Source organism: Phacochoerus africanus, chromosome 2, assembly GCF_016906955.1.
Source record: "Phacochoerus africanus isolate WHEZ1 chromosome 2, ROS_Pafr_v1, whole genome shotgun sequence".
Taxonomy (NCBI): Eukaryota; Metazoa; Chordata; class Mammalia; order Artiodactyla; family Suidae; genus Phacochoerus; species Phacochoerus africanus.
In genome coordinates, this window is record NC_062545.1 from 256988802 (window position 1) to 257010284 (window position 21483).

Here is a 21483-nt window from a genome sequence, read left to right on the forward strand (position 1 = left end):
CGCTTAGTCCCCACCGAGGGAGGCAGACGCTCCACAAAGCACTGGCTGGAAGGAAAGGTCCTTATCTCAGAGCCAGCTGAGGCAGAGATGCAGCCACCCTGAGGGTCACCAAGGCCTCTGGTGAAGTTATGGATCTGGAGGTACGAGGGGCATTGCTGAGGCCTCTCAGGAGGGAATGGGCTGTTCAATTCAAGGGAAAAGATGAACTCCAGCCTCACCATGCCCCCATCTGGGCACTGGGCAGCTTCCTGGGACGGGGGCTGCAGACCACACACCTGCACAGCTCCTGACAACACACCGTACCTGGACAGCACCTGACAACACACCTGCACACCTGCACAGCTCCTGACAACACGCCATACCTGCGCAGCACCTGACGACCCACTTGAGTACCTGAACAGCAGCAGGAGCCCCCATCCACCTGCCCCTCTGAGCTCTCTGCACACGCAGGGCAGGCATCTTAAAAGATGCAAACAGGATCAGGTCACTCCCTTTTTGAAGACCGTCAGTGGTCTACGGCTTTAGGATTAAACCCAAGTCCCTGGTGCCTCCTGCTGGCCCTCGCCCCTCTCCCCTCCGCTCCAGCCCCAGTGATCTTCTGCAGTTCTGCTGACTGTCCGCAAACTTCATTGCTCAGGGCCTTCAAATGTGCTGGTCCCACCCCTAAGCCACCTGTCTACTACCTGGATGATCTCGGCTCAAACATCTCTCCCCAGATGCCCGGATTGGTCAGCGGCCCGATCCTAAGCTCTCACACCACCCTTTGGCCCGCTTCTCAGAGTGTGAATTATGGAGATGACTTGATTTGAGGCTGCCATCCCCATTCAGCCTTTCGAAGCTTTGTCAGTGCGGATCCATTGTTCTTGATCCTGGCTACCAGTGCCTAGCTCAGAACCTGCATGCAGGTGATGCTCAATAAAGGCTTTCCATATAAATGACAATAAATAAATGGGCTCCTTCCTGTTCCCCCTCTCAGGAAGGACTTGTCCAGCAGAGGGCTCCTAAACCCACCCAGGATGGACCAGAGGGCATCGGCAGCAGGTAGGAGAAGCAGCTCCCATCAGTCACTCCCTGTTTCTGGAAGGAACTGCTTGGACAATCGGGGGTCTCTGCAGCTAGAGGCATCTAAGGCGGGCCTGAGCTTCTCTACCCTCTTCTGGCCCAGGATGAGGAGGAAGGCGTGGAGGCCAGAGGAGGAGACTGACACGGCCATGCCCCGCACCCCATCTCACCCTACTGCAGGGAAGAGGGGCAGCAGGGCCTTTAGAGGCGGGGCCCCACCCCTAGCCTCCTTGGCAGTCCTGGGCAGACACTTTCTTGGCTCTTGAGAAGCCTGGAGTGCAAAACCTCTCAAATCCAGGAGCAAAAGGTCTGTGGTTAAGGCCAGGGCAAGTTGCGCTACCATCCTGACTTCAATGGCATCTGCTCTGTGGGTACAAGGCTGGCCTTGGTCTCTCAACCTCTCTTCCTCTGCAATCCTCTGCAGTGCCCTTTGCCAGCCTTTAGCGTATCAATCGAACTGGCTCCCATGTTCTCCACACCTGCAAGTCCACCTCTGACCTCAACCAAATCTTCCTGATAACCCCCAGATGGCTGGTCTTATCAGCCCAGTGTACAGATGCGGAAACTGAGCTTCTGAAAGCTTAAGTCACCTGCCCAAGGTGACACGGATGCCAGTCTGGAGAGCCAACCCCAGTGTGTGGGATTCCAGAGCCTTAAGCCCCTCTGCCACAGGTCTGTTCACACTAGGTGAGGAATTCAAGAAACGTTGGGCAGGTCTTTCTTGCATGCAGTTCTCTTGGTCGACGTCTTTATGGGAGGGGAATGATTCTGTTTGGAGGCAGCACAAAATTCCCAGGGCTGACTCGCTATTAGACAAATGGGAAATAAACACAATTGGTTGAAGGGGGGAGGCTGCATCTGATTTCCTTTGATCAAGTGTGTCTGGTTTGAGGGAAAACGGCTGCAAAATGAGCCATGTTTAACCTGGGATTGATAACCGCACAGCACGATCCAGGGAATCTGGGCTAAATGGAAACCAGCTCCAACTGGGGCATCCGTCTGGGGCATCTGAGTCACGAGAGCCAGCCAGCCACCTGTCACCTTGCCCGTCAGAACGCCAGGGCAAAGGACATTTTCCTACGATGTGGAAGGTAACTGTTCAGAAGGCTGGAACATTAGATGATAATCCGGCGTGGCCAGGGAATGAAGTTTCATTTCGGTTTCTGCTTCACATTTCCCTGGAACTTCACTCTGCTCCAGGCCCTGAGCTGGCACTGGGGACAGAGGCAGGAGAAAGATGAGGTCCCTGCCTGAGCCCGCTGGCTCTCCCCGTGCACTGGGGAAGACCCTCAGGAAGGGGTTAACGTGATGTGACGGGCATTGTAACGGAGATGTGAAAGCATCTGCTTCTAAAGGAAGGGAAGCTGGCCAGGAGAAAGAACCCCCATCTAGATCGTGGGGCTGTTTGTTACTCGGCACTCCCACATCAAAAGCTCACTAATACATGGTGTTGCTGCACAGCAGTGCCTAGCCCTTAGCAGTGAGGAAGTAAGTATTATCTTGAGCTCTCTCTCGGGAGGAATGAGGCAGCTCTTGTTCAAATACACAGACAAGGGGTGGAAATGCAGAGCTGCCATTCCTTGCCGTGCCTCCCCTGAAATATTTTCAAGAGGACTCTCAGAGTTGGAGGAGACTTGGGGGGTCGGCCTAAGTCATACGAATGGGGTGGCTGAGGCTGACGAAGGGTGAGGGGCTTTCCTGAGAGCACACTCTATGGCGGGGACAGAGCAGAGGAAGGGTGTGGGCTCCTGACTCCCAGATGGGCCCCGTGCCCTGCATTCCCACATAGCAGAGCTTCCAGGAGGAGGTTTCTGTCCTGTGGCTCCACATGCAGCATGGGCTGTCCAGTCTGAGACCTGCTATGTGTGTGGAAGGAGAGGGTTCCTGGGAAACACCAAGGCCAGGGCTGAACAGGCAGCAGAAGAGCTTGTTATCAAGTCTCCTATCAGCTCAGGCTACACATCCTCCCCAGGCCCTTCCTGGAAATGAATTTGTTCTCAGTACAAACCACTTTCATCTATCCTCACCATCAGAGGTATCCTGGTAGAACTAAGTCAGACCATATTGGCCCCTGTTCTAACCTGCCAGTGGCTCCCAACTCACTGAGACTTCAAGTCAAGATCCTCAGCACATGAACCACCCCTGCCCTTCCTCTCACTCCTCCAGCCTCATGGTCTCCTGGACTTTGCTCAGACACTCCATCACGTACCCACCTCAGGGCCTTTGCACATGCTGTTTGTTCCCTCTGCTGGAAATGCTCTTCCCTCACTGTGGGCAAGGCCATCACCCTCCCCTCTCAGGTCTTATTACTTAAGTGACCTTCCTACCACACCAAGTCCCCTTTCCTGCTTCATCTTTCTCCTTAGCACTTTTCACCACTTTATATGGAGTACATTTAATTTATTTATCTGGTTTAGTTCATCCCTGCTCTACCCTAAAATCCTTAACAGAAAGAATTTCTTTGTTGTTCACCACTGTATTCCCAGCACCTAGAACTGAACGTAGCAGGTAGCAATCACTCAGTCGGTATTTGCTAACAGAACAGAAGGAGGGAGAGAGGAGATGGTAGATAGATAGACAGACAGACAGACAGATAGATGATGCTTAACAAGCATCTGGTGAGCTCCTTCCGGGAAGAATCACAACCAGACTGCAGGGGTTAACACCACCAGCTCAGAGGTAAACAGGCTTGGGTTTGAATCCACATTCTGTCATTCACTAGCTGAATGAGCTTGAGCAAGTCACTCTTCTCTGAGCCTCAGTTTTCTTCTCTGTGAAAGGGGCAGGGGGGTTGCGCAGTATTTGCCACCCTAGTTACTGGGAGGGTCAAAGAAGATACAATTGGGAAGCACATCACAGTGCCGTGGAGACCCTTGACAAATGTCAGCTACTATTATTCTTAAGAAAGGCCCAAATTACTGATACGGGCCAGGCTCTGTGCTAAGCACTAGGGATTCAGTGGTGACTCCAGATGCAGCTGTTGCCCTCAAGCAGCCCACCACCAAGGCGGGTAAGTGGTTAGGCATATGCAAGTTATTAGAATATAGTCACTCAAGGCCAAAAGAGAAGAAAGCCCCGGGGGCTGAGGTGCCAGAGGCTGAGAAGATCAGGGAGGTCTGCCTGGAAGAGCTGGCATGTGAGCTAAGGGTTGAAGCACACAGGAGCTAGCAAGGCCTTGGGAAGTGGGAGGGAGAACATTCCAGACAGACAGATTGTATGGCATATGCAAAGGCCAAGAGGTCTCTAAAGCCCCACAGCATAGAAATTATCATCCTCATTTTACAGATCCTAAAACTGAGCTCAGAGAGGTGAAACCACTTCCTGAAGTCACACAGCAAGAAAGTGGCAGAGCTAGGATGTGACCGGACAGCATACTCACTCCAGGGTCTGAAAAACCTGATAGACTGGCAAACAGAGAGAGACAGTGAGCACCAAGAAGAATCCCGGCTCCCCACCAAGGCTGGGCACAGGCGTAAGGGGGTGGCCGAAAGGGCCACGGCCCCCTGCCTCTGCCCCAGCCAAGGGACTCCCACAGCCCCACTCAGCAGGAAGGACGGTACCTCCATCAGGTCTATAAGCCACAGCAGCCGCTCCTGGGGAGGAAGGGTGGGCAAAAGGCAAAAAGAAAAATACATCAAATAAACATTAGGGGCGGGATGGGCACAGCAACCCCCCCCTTCCCAAATGCGCATGCGCACACAAAGGAAAACTAAACAAATCTGCCCCCACCCCAATCCCTTTTCTTTTTACTTGGAAGGATTCTGGCAGGAATGAAGGAGGGGTGAGGAAGGCCCCACTGCTACAATCGGCACGGCTTCATTCTAACTGCCTCTTTGAAGGAAACCAGAGAACTCACTGCTCTGCAGAAATGACACGTGTCCTTGAGAAGGTCATTTGGACAAAGTCAGGACCCCGGGGGCAATCCTGGGACTCTCCAGCAGCTGAGGCTAGGATCATCTTTCTCATGTGGCAGATGGGAAAGCTGAGGCTCAGCTAAGGGAAGTGACTTGTCCAAGCTTACACCTGCTACTGAAAGGCGCCCCCTGTTCAGAAGCCTCCATCAGGGAAGACCCGGATTTCAGGGAGGCCCAGGTCCCGTGGTGGCAGAAAAGCTCGGTGTCTGCGAACTGGGCCCCCGGGCTGTGCACATGGAGGGCACCCAGGGTGGGAGGAAGTTTGGAGGGGGAGTGGCAGATCCTCAGCCCAGTGCTTTCCAGAAGCTACCAAGTGCCAGCAAGGCCCTGGATACAGCAGGGGTCCCCAGGCCAGGCAAACTGAGGCCCTGCGGAGTGAGGTGGCCTTCCTCCCACGCTGCCTCTCCTGTCTGCACAGCGTTCTCTTAGCCCCCACCTCCAGAGCTCACCCTGCTCTTGGTTAGGCCTGATCTGACATGCACCTGCTAGCTGCTGGGTCTCAGACGCTCACAGCTATTCACACCCAGAAGCTGGGAGACTGCTTCCATCTGGCCCCCAACTCCCTGCTCAGAATCATCTCATGGCCTTTCTGAAGTCTGCCTTCCCCAAGGCACCCCAGTCCATAGAGAGGGTGTCTCTGGTGAGGTGGGGCCAACTGCCACAGCTGGAGCCCAGATGGCCAGGGGAAGCGCTTCCCAGGTACAGGAGAGACCCCGGGGCTGGGACACGGTCACTGGAGGCCAGTGCTGAGCCAGGGCTGGGACTCCTGCCCTTCTTGGGTCTGAGAATTACCCTAATTCCTCCTAGTCCTGCAGCCTGACCTGCCACCACGGCTTCTGGTTGCTGTGACCAGAGCTACCTGCAACCTCAGGCCATTTTACCCACAGGGAAACTGAGGCCCAGAGAAGCTCGGCTTAAACCTAAACCTCTGGCCTCTCAGGTTAGAACACACTCCACCCATCCCATTAGATGTATCTCTTATCCCCGATTCTAAAGGGACTATCTCAGAATTACAGTCTACAGCCCCCCAGGTATTAGAGCAGTGACCCATGGCTCCTGAAGTCTCATGTGGACATTATCAAGGCCAGTCTCTGTGGAGCCAGACACAGAGAGAAAATAATCTTTGAGCCAGGGCCCTACAGCCTAACGCCAGCTTGTCACCTGTGTGCCACATCAAAGGCAAACTTGCAGCCCTGGGCAGGGGACAGCCTCTTCCCTGCCCCAGAAGTGATTTGCTCGCCCTGAAGCATGACCTCACCTCCGCTGCAGCCGCATCCAGAGCCTAGAGGAATGTGCGGCAGCTTCCTGGGACACCCCAGGAAGGACGAGGACCCTTGGGGATGAAGAGGCCTCGGGATGTTAGGGATAGAAGGTAGAGGAGTAACACGATGGAAGATAATGGGAGAAAAAGAATATATGTGTATATGCATGACTCGGTCACTTTGCTGTATGGCAGAAATTGGCACAACATTGTAAATCAACTATACTTTAATTTACAAAAATATGTGCAAGAAAAAAAAAAGGTAGAGGAGTAAAAGTTCCCCCAGAAACTCAGATCCCAGAGCTTAAAAAAAAAAAAAAAAAAAAAAAAGCCACCCTGGGAGTTGGCATCTCCAAAGGCAAGGTGCACATGCTCCAAGGCTGTTTCCTGGTGGCTGCAAGCTCACCTGTGCCCACGAACCACCTGGACTGCAGGTGGGCACCACTGCACCCTCAGGCCTGCTCCTCCAACAGGACAGCGCACACTGCCTAATGTAGATTCCACCTGCGAGAGTTCCCGGTTCGGTGTCTGGGAGTAACAGTGCTTAAGAAACGTGACTCCCCCCTCCCTTTCCAGGGAAGAGAGGTGCTGAAGGATGGACAGACAGAAAAGGAGAGGAGGGAGCCCAGCTGACTCTCCTGACCTCCGGCCCCGGCTCTTCCCACTGCACAGACGTTAGTCACTGGCTGTTTCCCCTGAGGGGTAACCAGGCATTTCCTCTGCCCTCTCCTTGCAAAGGCTTCCAGGGGTTACTCTGCCTCTGAGCATCCTGGGGGCAGAGCCCCACCGTGAGAAGGACCAGATGCTATTCTGGGGGCTGAAGAGTCTGGGAGAAAGCTAGGCCGGGCTCTGGGGGCTGCAGAGAATCAGGAGGGTGTGTCTCCTGACCACGAAGGCTCTCGTGGTCTCTCTGGGATCCCCCCAAGGACTGGCATTATTTTTTTCGGGGTCTCATTACCTGTGTTTTTCACCTTTCTCCCCCAGCCACATCCCTTCCCGACTGTGAGCCCTCAAGGCAGGGCCCCATCTGTCTTGTTCACCAGTTGCAGTCCTAGAGCACATGGCAGGCACCCAACACAAGGGCTTTACAGGTGAAGAAACTGGGGCTCAGAAAGGTAAGGCACAGACTGGCAAGGGGTCGAGTCCCAGCACAGAATCCCATGACTGGGATTCGAACCCGGGTGGTGTCTCATGCCCAAACTAGTATCTAAACTCCCCTGCTGGCCGTCAAGCCAGGGATGGGGCAGCTCACCCTGGCAGAGCTGACGGTGGTGGAGGTGCCGTGGCTGCCTGTGGACGAGCCCGTGTCGCTGTAGGAGACCATGGAGTAGGTGTCTCCAGCTGCAGGGCCTGGGGGCTGCCGCGCCTTCATCGACTCGATCTCGCGCCTCAGCACCAGGTGGTCGAAGCGGTCCAGGTCTTGCGGAGAGATGGTGCCTCTCACCTCAGAGAGGAGGGAGAACTGGAGGCGGGGAAAGCGGGGTGCTCAGCAGGGAGCTCCCCAGCAGGTGCATGGCCCTCTGCTACCCAACATGGCCTTCATGCAAGGTTGACCACTAGCCTCTCTCCTTAACCCTCTGCGGCTCCCCACTGTCCTAGGACGAAGTCCAAATCCCTTCACCTGGACTCCAGGCCCAGCATCATCTGACCCCTGCTTTCCTCTCACCTCTTCCTACCCCGCATCTCAGCCTGAACGCATGGCTGCAAGTCCCCGGATGGGAAGCCCTTCCCTGTCCCTCTTCCCTGCGCCTCTCCAAACCGCGTTCCCGCTAAGGCCTCCCAAATGGAACCACTCCCAGTAGGTTTCTCCATTTCTTCCTTGGTGCAGCTTCTGAACCACAGACAGACTTCCACCAGAGCGGAGTTCCCAGAGGGGACAGCATGACACAGTCCCTTGGTGGGGGGTGGGCCTCATAAAAATTACTAGTGGCTGGCTCCCGTCCACAGATGTGTGCAGTGAGCCGGTCTGGGATGGGGCCCGGGCATCGCTCTGTAAAGAGCCATCCAGGAGTTCCCGTGGTGGCTCAGTGGTTAACGAATCCGACTAGGAACCATGAGGTTGCGGGTTCGGTCCCTGCCCTTGCTCAGTGGGTTAACGATCCGGCGTTGCCGTGAGCTGTGGTGTAGGTTGCAGACGCGGCTCGGATCCCGCTTTGCTGTGGCTCTGGCGTAGCCCGGTGGCTACAGCTCCGATTCGACCCCTAGCCTGGGAACCTCCATATGCCGCAGGAGCGGCCCAAGAAATAGCAACAACAACAACAACAACAACAACAACAACAACAACAAAGAGCCATCCAGACGACTCCAAGTACACCCTCTGCATGGGCCCGCTATGTTAGGGCTCCAGTCCCAGGAGTCTATGAGCTTCCCCAGGGCAGGGGTGGGGGGGTGGGGCAGGGAGAGGCTGTCTCGGTCTCTGGTCTCTGCCTGGAGTTGAGTTTGGGCCTGATTCCTGTGGGTTCTCAATAAAGGAGGGGACAGAGGGAGACAGGGAAGGAGGCAGAGCCCCTAGGAGCCGAAGCCAGCCCCCCAGCCCCGCCTGGCCGAGGCAGCGCAGGTCACCTTGGCGTGCGTGTTGAGCAGTTCGAACAGGGCCATGACGAGGGCCTCCACGGACACGCTGCCCCCGCGGTACTCCTCCAGGTAGTAGGCCATGGTGACGCGCTCCTGCTCGTTCAGCAGGTGCCGTGCCTGCTCCTCCAGCAGCACCCGCGTCTGGTTCCCCAGGCTGCTCAGGGTCACCTGGGAGCCGGCTGGCCCCTTGTAAAAGCCCAGCTGAAAGACAGCAAGACAGAGGCCTGAGCATTCGGAGCTGCTCTGGAGGCCAACGGCCACGCAGAGCCATCGACCACCCTGCAGAGGGATGGGGTGGGCCCCTGAGGTCCTGGCCACACAGTACACCTGCAGATGTTACTGCTGTGTTCTCAGAGCCTGTGGCCTTGTGCAGCTGCAAAGTGGTTTTACAGCTCACGTAGCACTTGTACAGATGTTATCTCATCAGAGAGCCTCGTGACCACCCAGACGCAAGAAACAGCATAACGGTTCCCAGTTTACTCTCTAGGTTGCAGTATATCTCTTGGTAAATTGGGGATAATAGTGATTTTATTTCCGAAACCTAAAATATGCTCACACACACACTCCACCCCTTCTGGCCACTGCCTCTACCACCATCAGCTGTGTTGAAAATGTCACCGATTCTCCCTCCTTATCCCCCTCTGCCTCTCCCTGTCACCTACGTTGTGCAAACACCCATCTCCCCATCTTCGCCCCTGTTTAAAGCCCTTCAACAGCATCCCATCTTTTGAGGTTAGCAGCCAAACCTCTTAAGCAGCCCACAAAACTTCGTGTGCTCTGGCTACCCCCACGGGCCACGCCTGGGGCCCACCTCAGGGCTCTGGCACACACTGTGCCCTCTGAGTACACCATCCCCCCCCTGCTCCTGCCAGACTTTGACGTCAGTAACTTTTTTTTTTTTTTTTTTGGTCTTTTGTCTTTTTAGGTTCTCAGCTGAGCATATGGAGGTTCCCAGGCTCAGGGTCCAATCGGAGCTGTAGATGCCGGACTATGCCACAGCCACAGCAAGGCGGGATCCGAGCCATGTCTGCGACCCATATGACAGCTCACAGCAACGCCGGATCCTTAACCCACTGAGCAAGGCCAGGGATGGAACCTTCGACCTCATGGATACGAGTCAGGTTCATTAACCACTGAGCCATGACAGGAACTCCTGACGTCACTAACTTCTACTTCACGCTCGGTTTGCAGCACAAACACCATGTCACCTCCTCAGAGCCTTTGTCCTCTCCCTCCATCCCTGCACTAGGCGCCTCATCTGTCATTTTCTCTCTCATAAGACCCCGCACCTTTCTTTGATGGCACTGAACATCTTTTGTGATTAGGTATGTGTGTAGGTTTGTTTTATGTGCGTCTCCTTCACAGGGTGTAACCTCCACTAGTGTGGGAACCTGGTCTATTCTGTGCATGCCATTAACCCTGGTATCCAAGGTGGTGCCTGGAACCTGGCGGCACCCACACACGTGTACATTGGTGGAGGTCAGCGGGGTTCCCAAATGGAATGAGATCAGACCATCCTGCCAGGCCCAGAGCCCCCCACACGGAGGGCCAGGAAGAAGCTGAGGAGACGGGAAGCAGCCTACCTTGTTGGTCCCTTCAGCTGTGAGGTCCCCGGGAAACCTGTGAAGAAAGACGAGCGTGTTCAGCCTCATGACTGAGCCATGCAAACGGGCACGGGCAAAGGATCGGCTGATTTGCAGCAGGATGAGCAAAGCTTTGGGGGAAGCATGGCCCACCCTCGCCGGGGCCATTCAAGGGAACATCAACCCCTGGACAGCTGGGCGGCTCCTGGCCTCCTGACCAACCCTATAGAGGGCTCTTCTAAAACCACGCAAGCAGGACGCCTGAGTTATTCCCAACCGACAGGGCCAGGCGGGTAACAAGGAGAGGAGAGACAAATGGCACGTGACATGTGGCCTCAGGGTCAGGCAACGCTTGGGAGGGAGTGGGGTGGGGGGGGGACTGGAGAGGCTGGGATGCAACCTGAAGGCGCGGCTCGGCTTCAGTCTGTTTTCATGTAAAAAATGTGGGCTCAAGCTGCCAGATTCCCTGATTTTTAAAAAGCAGCCAGAAATCCAGTTTCTTATGAGAAACCCAATGTCCTTCTAAATGTTGGCAACTAACTTTTAAAAATTATAATACTGTGCAGGCAAAAGGAAGAGAGGAAGGAAGGACAAAAGGGAGAAAAGGCGAGAGTAAAGGGACCGCCTGGCAGTCTGAGATTTCTCATGGAAATGCAAAGGTGACACCGCATTATTAGCAACACGAAGCCATCGGGCAACCACGTCTCCTTCTGTGACTCCCAGGACCCTTTCACTCAAGTGACTAACTCATGGGACGCTCGTCCACAGATCCTGGAGGCGATCAGAGTTATGATTCCCACTTTTCAACAAAGCATCTAAGGGCCAAAAAGTAAGCTATACGATGTGTCAGAGGACATATAAAAAAACAAGAGAGCTGGATTGTGGGGTTCAGCTTTCCAAGGGAGCCGGAGGCCAGGAGAGAAGGGATGTGCCCAAGGTCACGCCCCACAAATGGAAGGGACCCTGGGGCTGGCACCACAGGCTCTGAGAACTGGTGTGATCTTCACAGATCAGGGCGTGGGGCATGGTGGAGAGAGGGGATGGACCACTACTGGCTTTCAGAAATGGCCCCCAGGGTCCCAGGGTTCAGACAGAGCGTGCAGTGTGGCCAGACCCTGATGAGTTCGAGGCGGTGTCCCCGATCCGGGAACTGGCAATCCACTTGGTCTCGTCCACAGTGGTGCGCGCATGGGGCAGCTTGCCGACATCCTTTACTGTCAGGATGAGATGCTGAGATGACTTGAGCAGTCTGACCGCCTCGTCATGCAGGATGTTGAGAAAGCTCCGTCCATTCACCTCCAGAATCTGGTCCCCAACCTGCCAACATCACGAGACAACACGGTCACCTGGGCTGTGTATAAGACACCAACTTATGCCAGGGGCTTCGGATCCCTGACCCCAGTTCTCCTCCTGGCTGGCCTGTCAAGGTCACCGAGGCTCAGAGAGGTTATATGAATGCCTGAGGGTCACACAGCAAATCAATGGCAGAATCAACACCCAATCCTGATTCTCAGTTCTTGTCACTGGACTTAGCAATGGCTTTGAGAGGTGGGTCTATGATTCCAAAGGGTCCCCTTATCTAGAAAACAAAAGCCATCTCAGTGGCCTGGAGGTCCATGGAATCGGGGGTAGGATGAAGCAAGAGGCACATTTCCATTATTTTCCCTTTATACTTCCACACTGTTAAAATCTTTACCTCAAGCATGCATTCTTATATTACCTTAAAGGGTAAACATCATTTTAATTTACTCAAGAAAAAAGTAGTAAATGAGAAAACTAGCCCCCCCGTTAAAGGAATAATATATTGCTTGGATTCTTACAAGAAGGCAGTTTTATCTTGTAATGTAAGAACATTTTTTTTTAATGAAGGGATTAAAAAAATAGAGCAGAAAAAAACCTAATCTTCCACTAAACATAAATATGTGACAAAATAGAAGAGGCTGGCGGGGAAGCTGCTGCAGTGCGAGCTGGGTGCGCTGGAAGGACACGCAGCTCGTTTAAACTCAGAGGGTTCGTGCGGGTGCATGTGTCTTTTTTAAGGAAAGTTTTGTCCAGATATATGCCCAAGAGTGGGATGGCTGGGTCATATGGTAGTTCTATGTATAGATTTCTAAGGTACCTCCATACTGTTCTCCATAGTGGTTGTACCAGCTTCCATTCCCACCAACAGCGCAGGAGGGTTCCCTTTTCTCCACACTCCCTCCAGCACTTGTTATTTGTGGACTTATTAATGATGGCCATTCTGACTGGTGTGAGGTGGTATCTCTTGGTAGTTTTGATTTGCACATTGCAGCTCTATTCACAATAGCCAAGACATGGACACAACCCACATGTCCATTAACAGACGACTGGATTAGGAAGATGTGGTATATATGCACAATGCAATACTACTCAGCCATAAAAAAGAGCAACATAATACCATTTGCAGCAACATGGATGGAACTAGAGACTCTCATCCTGAGTGAAGTAAGTCAGAAAGAGAAAGACAAATACCATATGATATCACTCATATCTGGTATCTAATATACAGCACAAATGAACCTTTCCACAGAAAAGAAAATCATGGACTTGGAGAATAGACCTGTGGTTTCCCGGGGGGAGGGGGAGGGAGTGGGAGGAATTGGGACCTTGGGGTAACGGATGCAAACTATTGCTTTTGGAATGGAGTAACAATGAGATCCTGCTGTATAGCACTGAGAACTATGTCTAGATACTTACAACGCAGCACCATAATGGGAGAAAAAATTATGTACACGTGTATATGTAACTGGGTCCCCATGCCATACAGTGGGGAAAAAAAAGCCTGTTGGGGGAAATAACAATAAAAAATAAATTTAAAAAGATAAAAATAAAAAATAAATAAACTCAGAGGGTTCAATGCTTTTCCTCCGTTCACACGGGGGCGACTGGAAGGGGCTGGGCAGGGTCACACCCACCGTGGCTTTGAAGGGCAGCTCCATAATGCCACCTATTCCGGGCTGCTCTTCCTCCTCCCCTGAATCTCAGCCTGCTGATGGCTCAGGGTCACCCCCCAGGGGCGTTTTGCAGCATTTTTCAAAGCAGAATTTGGAAAAGATGAGCCAAAGGGGAATTTGGAAGAAAAAGAGGAGAACAGAAGATGTGGTGATAAGGCTGAGAACTGAAACCCTGGTCCCCAGTTTCCTGTCTTGTCTTTAACCCCTCACCAGCAGCCGGGGAGTTTCCAGAAACGAAAGTGCTTATAAATTCAGATTCTCCATCTCCCCTCAGCACCAGCGCTGATGTGCTCAGAGAAGGCCCACGGCATCTTCGCCTCCAAGACCCCATTCAAGGACTTTTATGCACACCCACTATGTGTCAGGCTCTGTGCTGGGACGCCACACCGAGCAAGACAGATCACCTCTGGCTCTCATGCTGCTCAGCGGGCTCTGTCTTGTGCTACAATTGGGTTTTCCCATCAGCCTCTCCACACCATGTCCCCAGGGTCCAGCACACAGTGGGAATGCAATAAAAATTCAAATGAATGAGAAGCCATTCCCCTCCCCCCATTCATAGCTCCAGGACCCTCTGCTGCAGCTCAGTGGGAACCAATGCATGACACCAGCTTGAAGTCCCCAATTTTTTTTTTTTTAATCAAATGCTGACTGTATGCCAAGTACCTTGTTTATCCCTTTACAGGATTTTCCTTATTTCATATCCTCAACATCCTGCCAAGTAGGGTAGCAATGCTCTGAATCTTACAGAGAGAAGACAGAGGCTCCAAGAGGTTGCAAGTTTGTGGTCACAGAGCAAGTGAAGCAGACAGCTAGGGTGTAAAGTCAGGTCAGGCCCCAAGGTCCAGTGCCTCCTACTATTGGGCTGCAGTCACTTCAAATCCAGCACCCGCCACCATCCTGCCATTCCTCCCTACCCCTGCCTGGAGCATCCAGCTCTGAAAACCCACCCTCATCTCAACTCTGCCTTTATCCCCCCAAGGAGATCCTTCACCAGGTCTCACCCCCGTCAGCCCCCATACTAACCTGGTCCCCACCTACTCACACCTGGGTTCCTAAGCTTGCACCCTTTAAACTGACCTCAGACCTAGCACTAGATTAACGTTTCCTGGACTTTTTGCTCTTATGATATCCTTCCCGGCTTAAAAACCTCAACAACCCCTACAATCCAGGAGGCAGCCTAATGCTATTGTGAAGGGGCTCAAAGATCATCATCAGAATCAGGTCCAAATTCTGGCTCTGCTACTTTCATGCCACATGAGCGCAAGAGAACCTCCTAGTCAGCTTTTGTCCTTTAGTTTTCTCGGGTGTACAAAAGAGATCCTAGCCCAGGGTTGTCCTCCAAATTTCTGGGATCATCAGCATCTATCTGTCTCCCAATGCCACCAGCAATAGCTACAATCTTCTCTCTTTCTGCATCTTTGAGTTCCCTGGTTGAGAAACTGGAGTCCCTGAGAACTCAGGCAGCCCCTGCTGGTCTCCTTGTAAAGAACTTGAGGTGAGACCCAATACCTGATTCGGGGCGTCTTGCACAGCAAGCGCTCAATAAGTGCTTATGCATGGCAGTGTGGGTTTCGCCATTTCCCGCTGTGCCGCTGGTGTGCCCTGATGCTGAGAAGCAGAGCTGGGTGGAAGGAGAGCTTCCACAGCCTGCCACTGGGACCTTATTGAGAGCGGAGTGGGGCTTGCAGAGCAAGGACCGGCCCACAGGCGCCCACATCACTAACCAGGCTCCCTGAGTAGCAGCTCCACCTCTCCTTTCTGCCCAGCACGAGCCCTCTCCCTCTCCGCTGCCCTCCCCAGCGGCCCCCCGAACAGCTCTGAGCTGGAGCCAGGCTGTACTTTTCACCCGCTCAAGTGCTCTGTTTTTGAAAGTATCTCTTTCAGTAGCTTTGGCTTTTGTTAAGCTAAGAGAATCAATTTTAATCTTTCCCACACCTTTATTGCATCCCAGCAGTTTAATTAAAGGAGGTAGCGTCCAAGAGACCAGCTTGGCAAGGGCATCCTCTTGTGAGCAAGCTGTTCCCTATAGGTCCAGGCTGGAGGGAAGCAACTTTACCCCACGAGCGCCTACCTGGCCTCCCACGGCGAGACTTGGGGAAAGGGGAATGGCCCAAACATTGCATGGGATGTACGTACACCGCAGAGTATTCACTGTTCCACTGGAACTCAAATTTAAACAGGTGGCCTGTATGTTTTATTAGCTTAATCTGGCAACCCTGGGACATGGGTGTCAGTAGCCTCTGGGGGCTGGTTCTTGGAAAAAGGGGGTGCTGATTTAGTGCTGTGGTTTCCAAACTTCAGTTCCTCTCCCTCGCCCTGCGCTGGGCACCTGTAATTTCTGAAGTCCTGTGAATCACCAGCACGTCACTTGCTGCAGCCTCCTCATAAGCATCCACGACGAAATCAGAGGTTTGCTTTGCTAATCGCACTTCCCCCTCGTGTCTGCTGAATAACTCCCTACCAGGTTGGTGACTGTCAGCGTGGGGTTCATGTTTGATCCACCTGGCAAGCAGGAGTGAAGTACGAATCAAACTCTGGAAACTGCAGCTTAATCGGGGTACATGAGTCCATCTTCCCCACCAAAGCTGTAGACAAGGCTGGCTTTGGGGTCTCCGCACAGCCCTCTGCAGCATCGGAGGTGGCCTGAGGGACTCCCATTTCTGGGTCCCGCTCTCTCTCATTCCCTCTACTTGTTGGAAAGTTTCCTGAGATCCAGGAGCCCTGTCAGAAGTGGCATCTGCAAGCTCACTATCATTTAGAGGTCACAAGCCACTTGCAAATAAACCCAGCATCCCCCTGCTCGTCATAGAAGCCCCAGGCTGTGGAGTCAGGTCCCTATGGTGCAGCGAAAAGATGCCCGTTGTTCTGAAGCTGGACAACTGTGACAGAGTGGCTGAGCAGCCCTGCACAGCTCAGGTACATTCCAAGTCAATATCCTTGTCTGCAAAATGTGCACGGGACCGCCTGCAGTTCCCAGGTCACTAAGAAGCAAATGGGACCAGTCGGCACAGAGCCTCTCACGTGAGAGGCTTTTGAGGGTTTTTCATTCGCTTCACTTCCAAATAGCAGGGACAGGTTGATATGTCCACTTGCTCAAGGTCATGGTCACGCGTGACAGTGAGCCGGCATTTGAGCCAAGCTTCTCCCGGGCTCTCCCCCGACCCTGCGCCACCTTTACCCTGTATGGCGCCTGGCACACAGGAGGCATTTAGTAAATGGTGAAGGGTGGCAAGACCCCTCCCTCCTCTCCAGGGTTCACTTCCACCCACTTCCCCTTCTCCTTTGTCAAGTCGGAGGTGGCACATTTAAAGGTCTTTGGCTCGTCCCTCGATGCCACCCCACCACCCTCATCCCCGGAAAACAAATTCCCAACTAAGAGCTCTACGTGTTTATTCGCTGAAATGTTACTCTCTCCTTCCCAAGGAAGCTAGCTCCAAGTTAGACGACATCGGGGTAAGCAAGACAAAAGCAAAGAGGCAAAGACGCAGGGAGCATCTCCGAATCACCTCTCCAAGGTTCCCTACAGATGGGGAGACAGAGGCCCAGGCAGCATGGGGACATGTCTGGGGCTGCAGAGTAAGCCCACAGCAAAGCCTATACCTTGAGGCTGATTAACCTAGAAAACACCCACCCGCCCAGAGCTGTCAGGACCTGACCCCCTAGAGAAGGGAGAGACAGACGCCGCATATGATCGAGTGTCTAATATTGCTCAGCTTGCAGACAGGCGCCGATGGGGAGGACGTGGAAGGATAAACAAATAAAGGAGGCTTTATTTTATTTGTCACCACAGGCGTCCTATTCATCACCAGCGACGGAGGAGTGGAGGGTGGACGGCGGGATGCCCTTCATTTTAAGGCAGAGGAAAGACTCCTCCATCATTCAGAGCCCATCGCGTGACAGGCTTGGGTTCGGGATGCTCCAAGGAGAGCAGGAAGGGACTTCAACAAGGACAGGACACTGATTCCACCTGAACTTGGCCAACCAACCATCAGGAAGCAGGAATTTACTTCCCCTGGGTCTGAGGGCCTTGGAGCAGTGGAAATAGCTCTGCAGGCTTGGGCATGAGCCAGCCTTGGTAATGGTTCCCTCTTATTCCCCAGGAGACCTGGGGAAAATAATGTTACTGCTCTAAGCCTTTCTTCCCTCAGAACAGGAATGAGCCCACCATCCGCTAGAGTGCTGCACGGACTAAATGGCCAGTGCCCATATCTGGTGTGTGGTATGAGCACAGACCCAGGGGCCTCCCTCTGGGCTCTAATTCCAGGCTCTGCCACCTCCTCTCTGTGTGACCTTCGGTAATTTCCCTACCCTCTCTGTGCCTCAGTTTCCTTCTCTGGAAAATGGGGAAAGCAGCAGAGCCTAGCTCCTAGGTCTTATGATTAAATGAGTTAAAACACTCTCCACTGTCTTGCTGGCACCTAAAATAGCATGGTAGGTGCTCAATGAATAGTTATTGAATGGACATATAAAAAGCAAGTAAACCAGTATCCAGTATATAGTAAGTGATCAGTAAAGGTTAGCTGCATTTTTGGAAAAGCACATTTACCCTTAAAGTGACCCCTTGGTCCCTCACCAGTTAAATCTTGCGATTCTGCCTCCTCTGAGTCTGTCAAAGCCATACTCCCAGCCTTTCCACCTGCCTCCTCCCTGGGCCCTGCCCTCAGCGTCAACAGACTCACCCATGTTGACCACGTGCACGAAGCACCTACTCTTATCCCGTCTTGCAGATGAGGAGGCTGAAAGCGAAGTGACAAGAGCTGGGATTTGGCCTTTGTTCTTCCAGCCTGCCAAGGTCCTGCTCAAACCAGTATCAGGTCCTCCTTGAGGAAAACCCAGCCCATCCTTCTACCTCTGATGTGACTGCTCAGCCCGAGCACCCTGCTCTGCACACAGTAGGTGCACCATTCATGCCTAGCGAAGGGAACAGATGAGTCCAAAGAACCCGTGGCCAGAGGGCAGCAGCACTGAGCTCCCTCACTAGGGGGCGTTGGGGGAGAAACCTGCTAACACCTAGATCCCTGTGCCAAGGCGGGAGGCAAGAATCCATCCTTGTTCAAGGACCCCCCCGAACGACACCGACTTCAGACCCGTCTTCACCACCTTCCTGAGGCTTGACTGAAATGGATTTTGTGACTTCGAATGAGGACTCTGCTGATTGTAGCTTTACCCCATGAAAATTCAAACTCTATTAAAGAGTTTTATTGCAATTATGAATTTTTAATAGTCTTCCATGTCAGGTATGAAATTTTAATGGGCTTGTGGTATTTTTGTTTTGTTGCTTTTTTTTTTTTTTTGGTACAAGTGAACAATGCAGTTGTAATGAAACAGTTTTTCCCAACGGTCAGAAGTCAGTGAAACGTGTCTGTATTTAAAAAAAAAAAAAAAAAAGACCAAAGTAAATGCTAAGAAGGCTCCCAGAGGAGTTCCCTGGGGATGCAGTGGGTTAAACATACAGCATTGTCACTGGGTCACAGAAGTGGCATAAGTTCAATCCTTGGCCCTGGAACTTTTGCACGCTGTGGGGGTGTGGTCAAAAAAAAAAAAAAAAAAAGGTTCCTAGAGCAAGCAAGCTGAGGGTAGGGCTGGGTCTGGGGGAGCTCATCATGCCACCCCCTCTGGTTTAGTGCTCCCACAAGGAAGAACCCAGTCAGAATCACTACAGATGGAAGGGGCAGACCTGGTGTGTTTGGACTTCCTGTATGGGTCCTGTTTCTCCTGCTGACACTAGGAAATCTGTAGTCAGTCCTTGATTATTCTATTCAGGACATGGTCGGCCCGCAAAGAAGGCCTGTTCTAAGCCCCAGGTCATCAATGGGAAAACTGAGGCCCAGAGAGGAGAAAGGACATGCCCAAGGTCATACTCTGGGTCAAAGCCACTCCTGAGTTCTTTTCATGGAGGAGTCTCACTTCCAAGCAAACACATCGGAGCAATCACAAAGATCAAAGCCAGAAGGAATAACAGCTACTGAACCAAGCAGGCCACTCCCCACCCCCAACCCCCAGCCCTGAAACTCTAAGCACTTTGCTTAGGCCAGCTACCTTGTACAATGGGGCTCTATGCTTAATAGCACCACCTGAGGCATGGAATGGTATAACCTGTTTTATAGATGAGGGTAGTGAGGCTCAGAGAGGTGAAGCGACTTACCCATGGACACCCAGCAATCGAATAGCAGAGCAGGATTTGAACCCAGCCCAACAGCTATTCTGAGCCCCAGACTTGTATTTGCTTACTCTATATGTCAACTCGGATGACTCAAAGGCACTCTAAACCGGCACTGTCCAAAAGACTGTTCCCCAAGAACAGCCCCACAGCCCTTGTCATGGTTTGAGATCATGCTGGGCTATAAGCACTGAGCTCAGGGGCAGAGGGCTGCGTCCACCTTGCATGGCACAACAGAGGCACCTGACCAGCGCGTATCAGAATCAGTGAACTGTGAAGAAACAGTTAAATGAATGGATGAGCAAATATACAAACAAGCAAGCTGGTCCCCTTACCCCTTCTGGTTTCTGCGGGCAGGCAGGAGACATTTTCCATTTATGTAAAGGTCTGGTTTGACAAGGCCAGGGCATGTAGGGAGGCTGGGTACTTGCAGTCCAGCTCCACGTACCACAGCAGGGAAAGAGTATCCAATTTTTTCCATCTCAAGGAAGGCGAAGAGGTAAAAACACAACCCACAATTTTGCCTTGGCTGGAATTACACTCTGGGAAATGGCACACATTTAGCCAGCCCTTCATTTTGGAAGAGCGAAAACTAGGCTGAGGGTATAGTAGAAATGCCATGGGTTCAAGGCGTCCCAGTAAGTATAGCTGGCCTGGAACTAGCCCTCCCACCTTCTTTGCCCTGCTCCACAGACTTGTAAAAATCAGAATTCTCAAGTTCAAAGCCACAGGCTTCATATACACAGAGTGGCCAATCAGAAAGGAAAGCCCATTTATAACGGCGATAGAAGAAAGAGAACACTTAGGAATAAACTTAACAGGAAATGTGCAACACATATGTGATGAAAACTGAAAACACTCAAAATGGGCTCAACAAAGAGAGAGAGAGAGAGAAAGATGCCCTGTGGTTGGAAAGGATTCAGCATCATTAAGATGTCAATTCTCTCTCATTTGAAAATTTAACATTATCCCCATAAAAACATCAACAAGCTTTTGTCAGATAAGCTGGCATAAAAGGGCACATGAAAAAATAAAACTGCAAGTGGAGGAATCCTGAGTATTGCCAAGTGGAAGAAGCCAATCTGAAAAGGCTACATCCTGCAGATTCCAACCACATGACTTTCTGGAAAAGGCAAAAGTATGATGACAGTAAAAAGATCAGTGGCTGCTGGGGGGCAGGGGCAGGGGGTGGGGGAGAGGGATGAAAAAGCAGAACACGGAGGATTTCTAGGGGGGTTAAACTACTCATGGCGCAGCAGAAACGAATCCGACTGGGAACCATGACGTTGCGGGTTCAATCCCTGGCTTCGCTCAGTGAGTTAAGGATCCAGCGTTGCCATGAGCTGTGGTGTAGGTCACAGACACGGTTTGGATCTGGCGTTGCTGTGGCTGTGGCGTAGGCTGGCAGCTGTAGCTCTGATTAGACTCCTAACCTGGGAACCTCCATATGCCCAGGGTATGGCCCTAAAAAAAAAAAAAAAAAAAAAAAAGACAAAGAAACTATTCTGTATGATACTGTAATGGTGTAAACACGGCATTATATATCTGTCAAAACCCAAAGCATGTACAACACCAAGAGTGAACCCTAATGTAAACTATGACTTTTAGTAATAATGTATCAACATTAGCTTGTCATTGCAATAAATGTGCCACCCTAATGAAAGATGTTAATAATAAGGGAAACTGTGTGTGGAGAGTGTAGGGGGAGAAGGATATATGGGAACTCTGTACTTCCCAGTCATTTTTTTTATTAACATACAATTACTCTAAAAAGGAATCTATTAATTTTTAATAGATTTGAAAATCAATAATAAATAATGTTAATATTAATACATAGTAATAATTAAGATTCATCGTTTTTAGTTAAAAATCAAAATGCAAAGAATAGCCATGACACCCCTGATACAGAACTGCCACAGGAGGAGGTAACGAATACTAAGTCCTGCTCTAAAGC

The 21483-nt window shown here is 51.9% G+C and overlaps 1 protein-coding gene across 4 annotated transcripts in view; it reads right to left on the reverse strand.

Annotated features, from left to right (window-relative positions):
* The window catches only part of WHRN (whirlin), an 84278-nt gene that overhangs the window by 10585 nt on the left and 52210 nt on the right, over window positions 1-21483 (reverse strand). For 2 of the 4 annotated variants that reach the window (XM_047768243.1, XM_047768241.1), the window contains exons 4-8: window positions 11509-11711; window positions 10395-10431; window positions 8800-9012; window positions 7490-7699; window positions 4623-4655 (exon numbers count right to left, since the gene is read on the reverse strand). In XM_047768243.1, the coding sequence (XP_047624199.1) occupies window positions 4623-4655; window positions 7490-7699; window positions 8800-9012; window positions 10395-10431; window positions 11509-11711 (696 nt within the window). The remainder of the gene's footprint in view (window positions 1-4622; window positions 4656-7489; window positions 7700-8799; window positions 9013-10394; window positions 10432-11508; window positions 11712-21483) is intronic. The other 2 variants (XM_047768245.1, XM_047768244.1) reach the window with 1 other exon arrangement.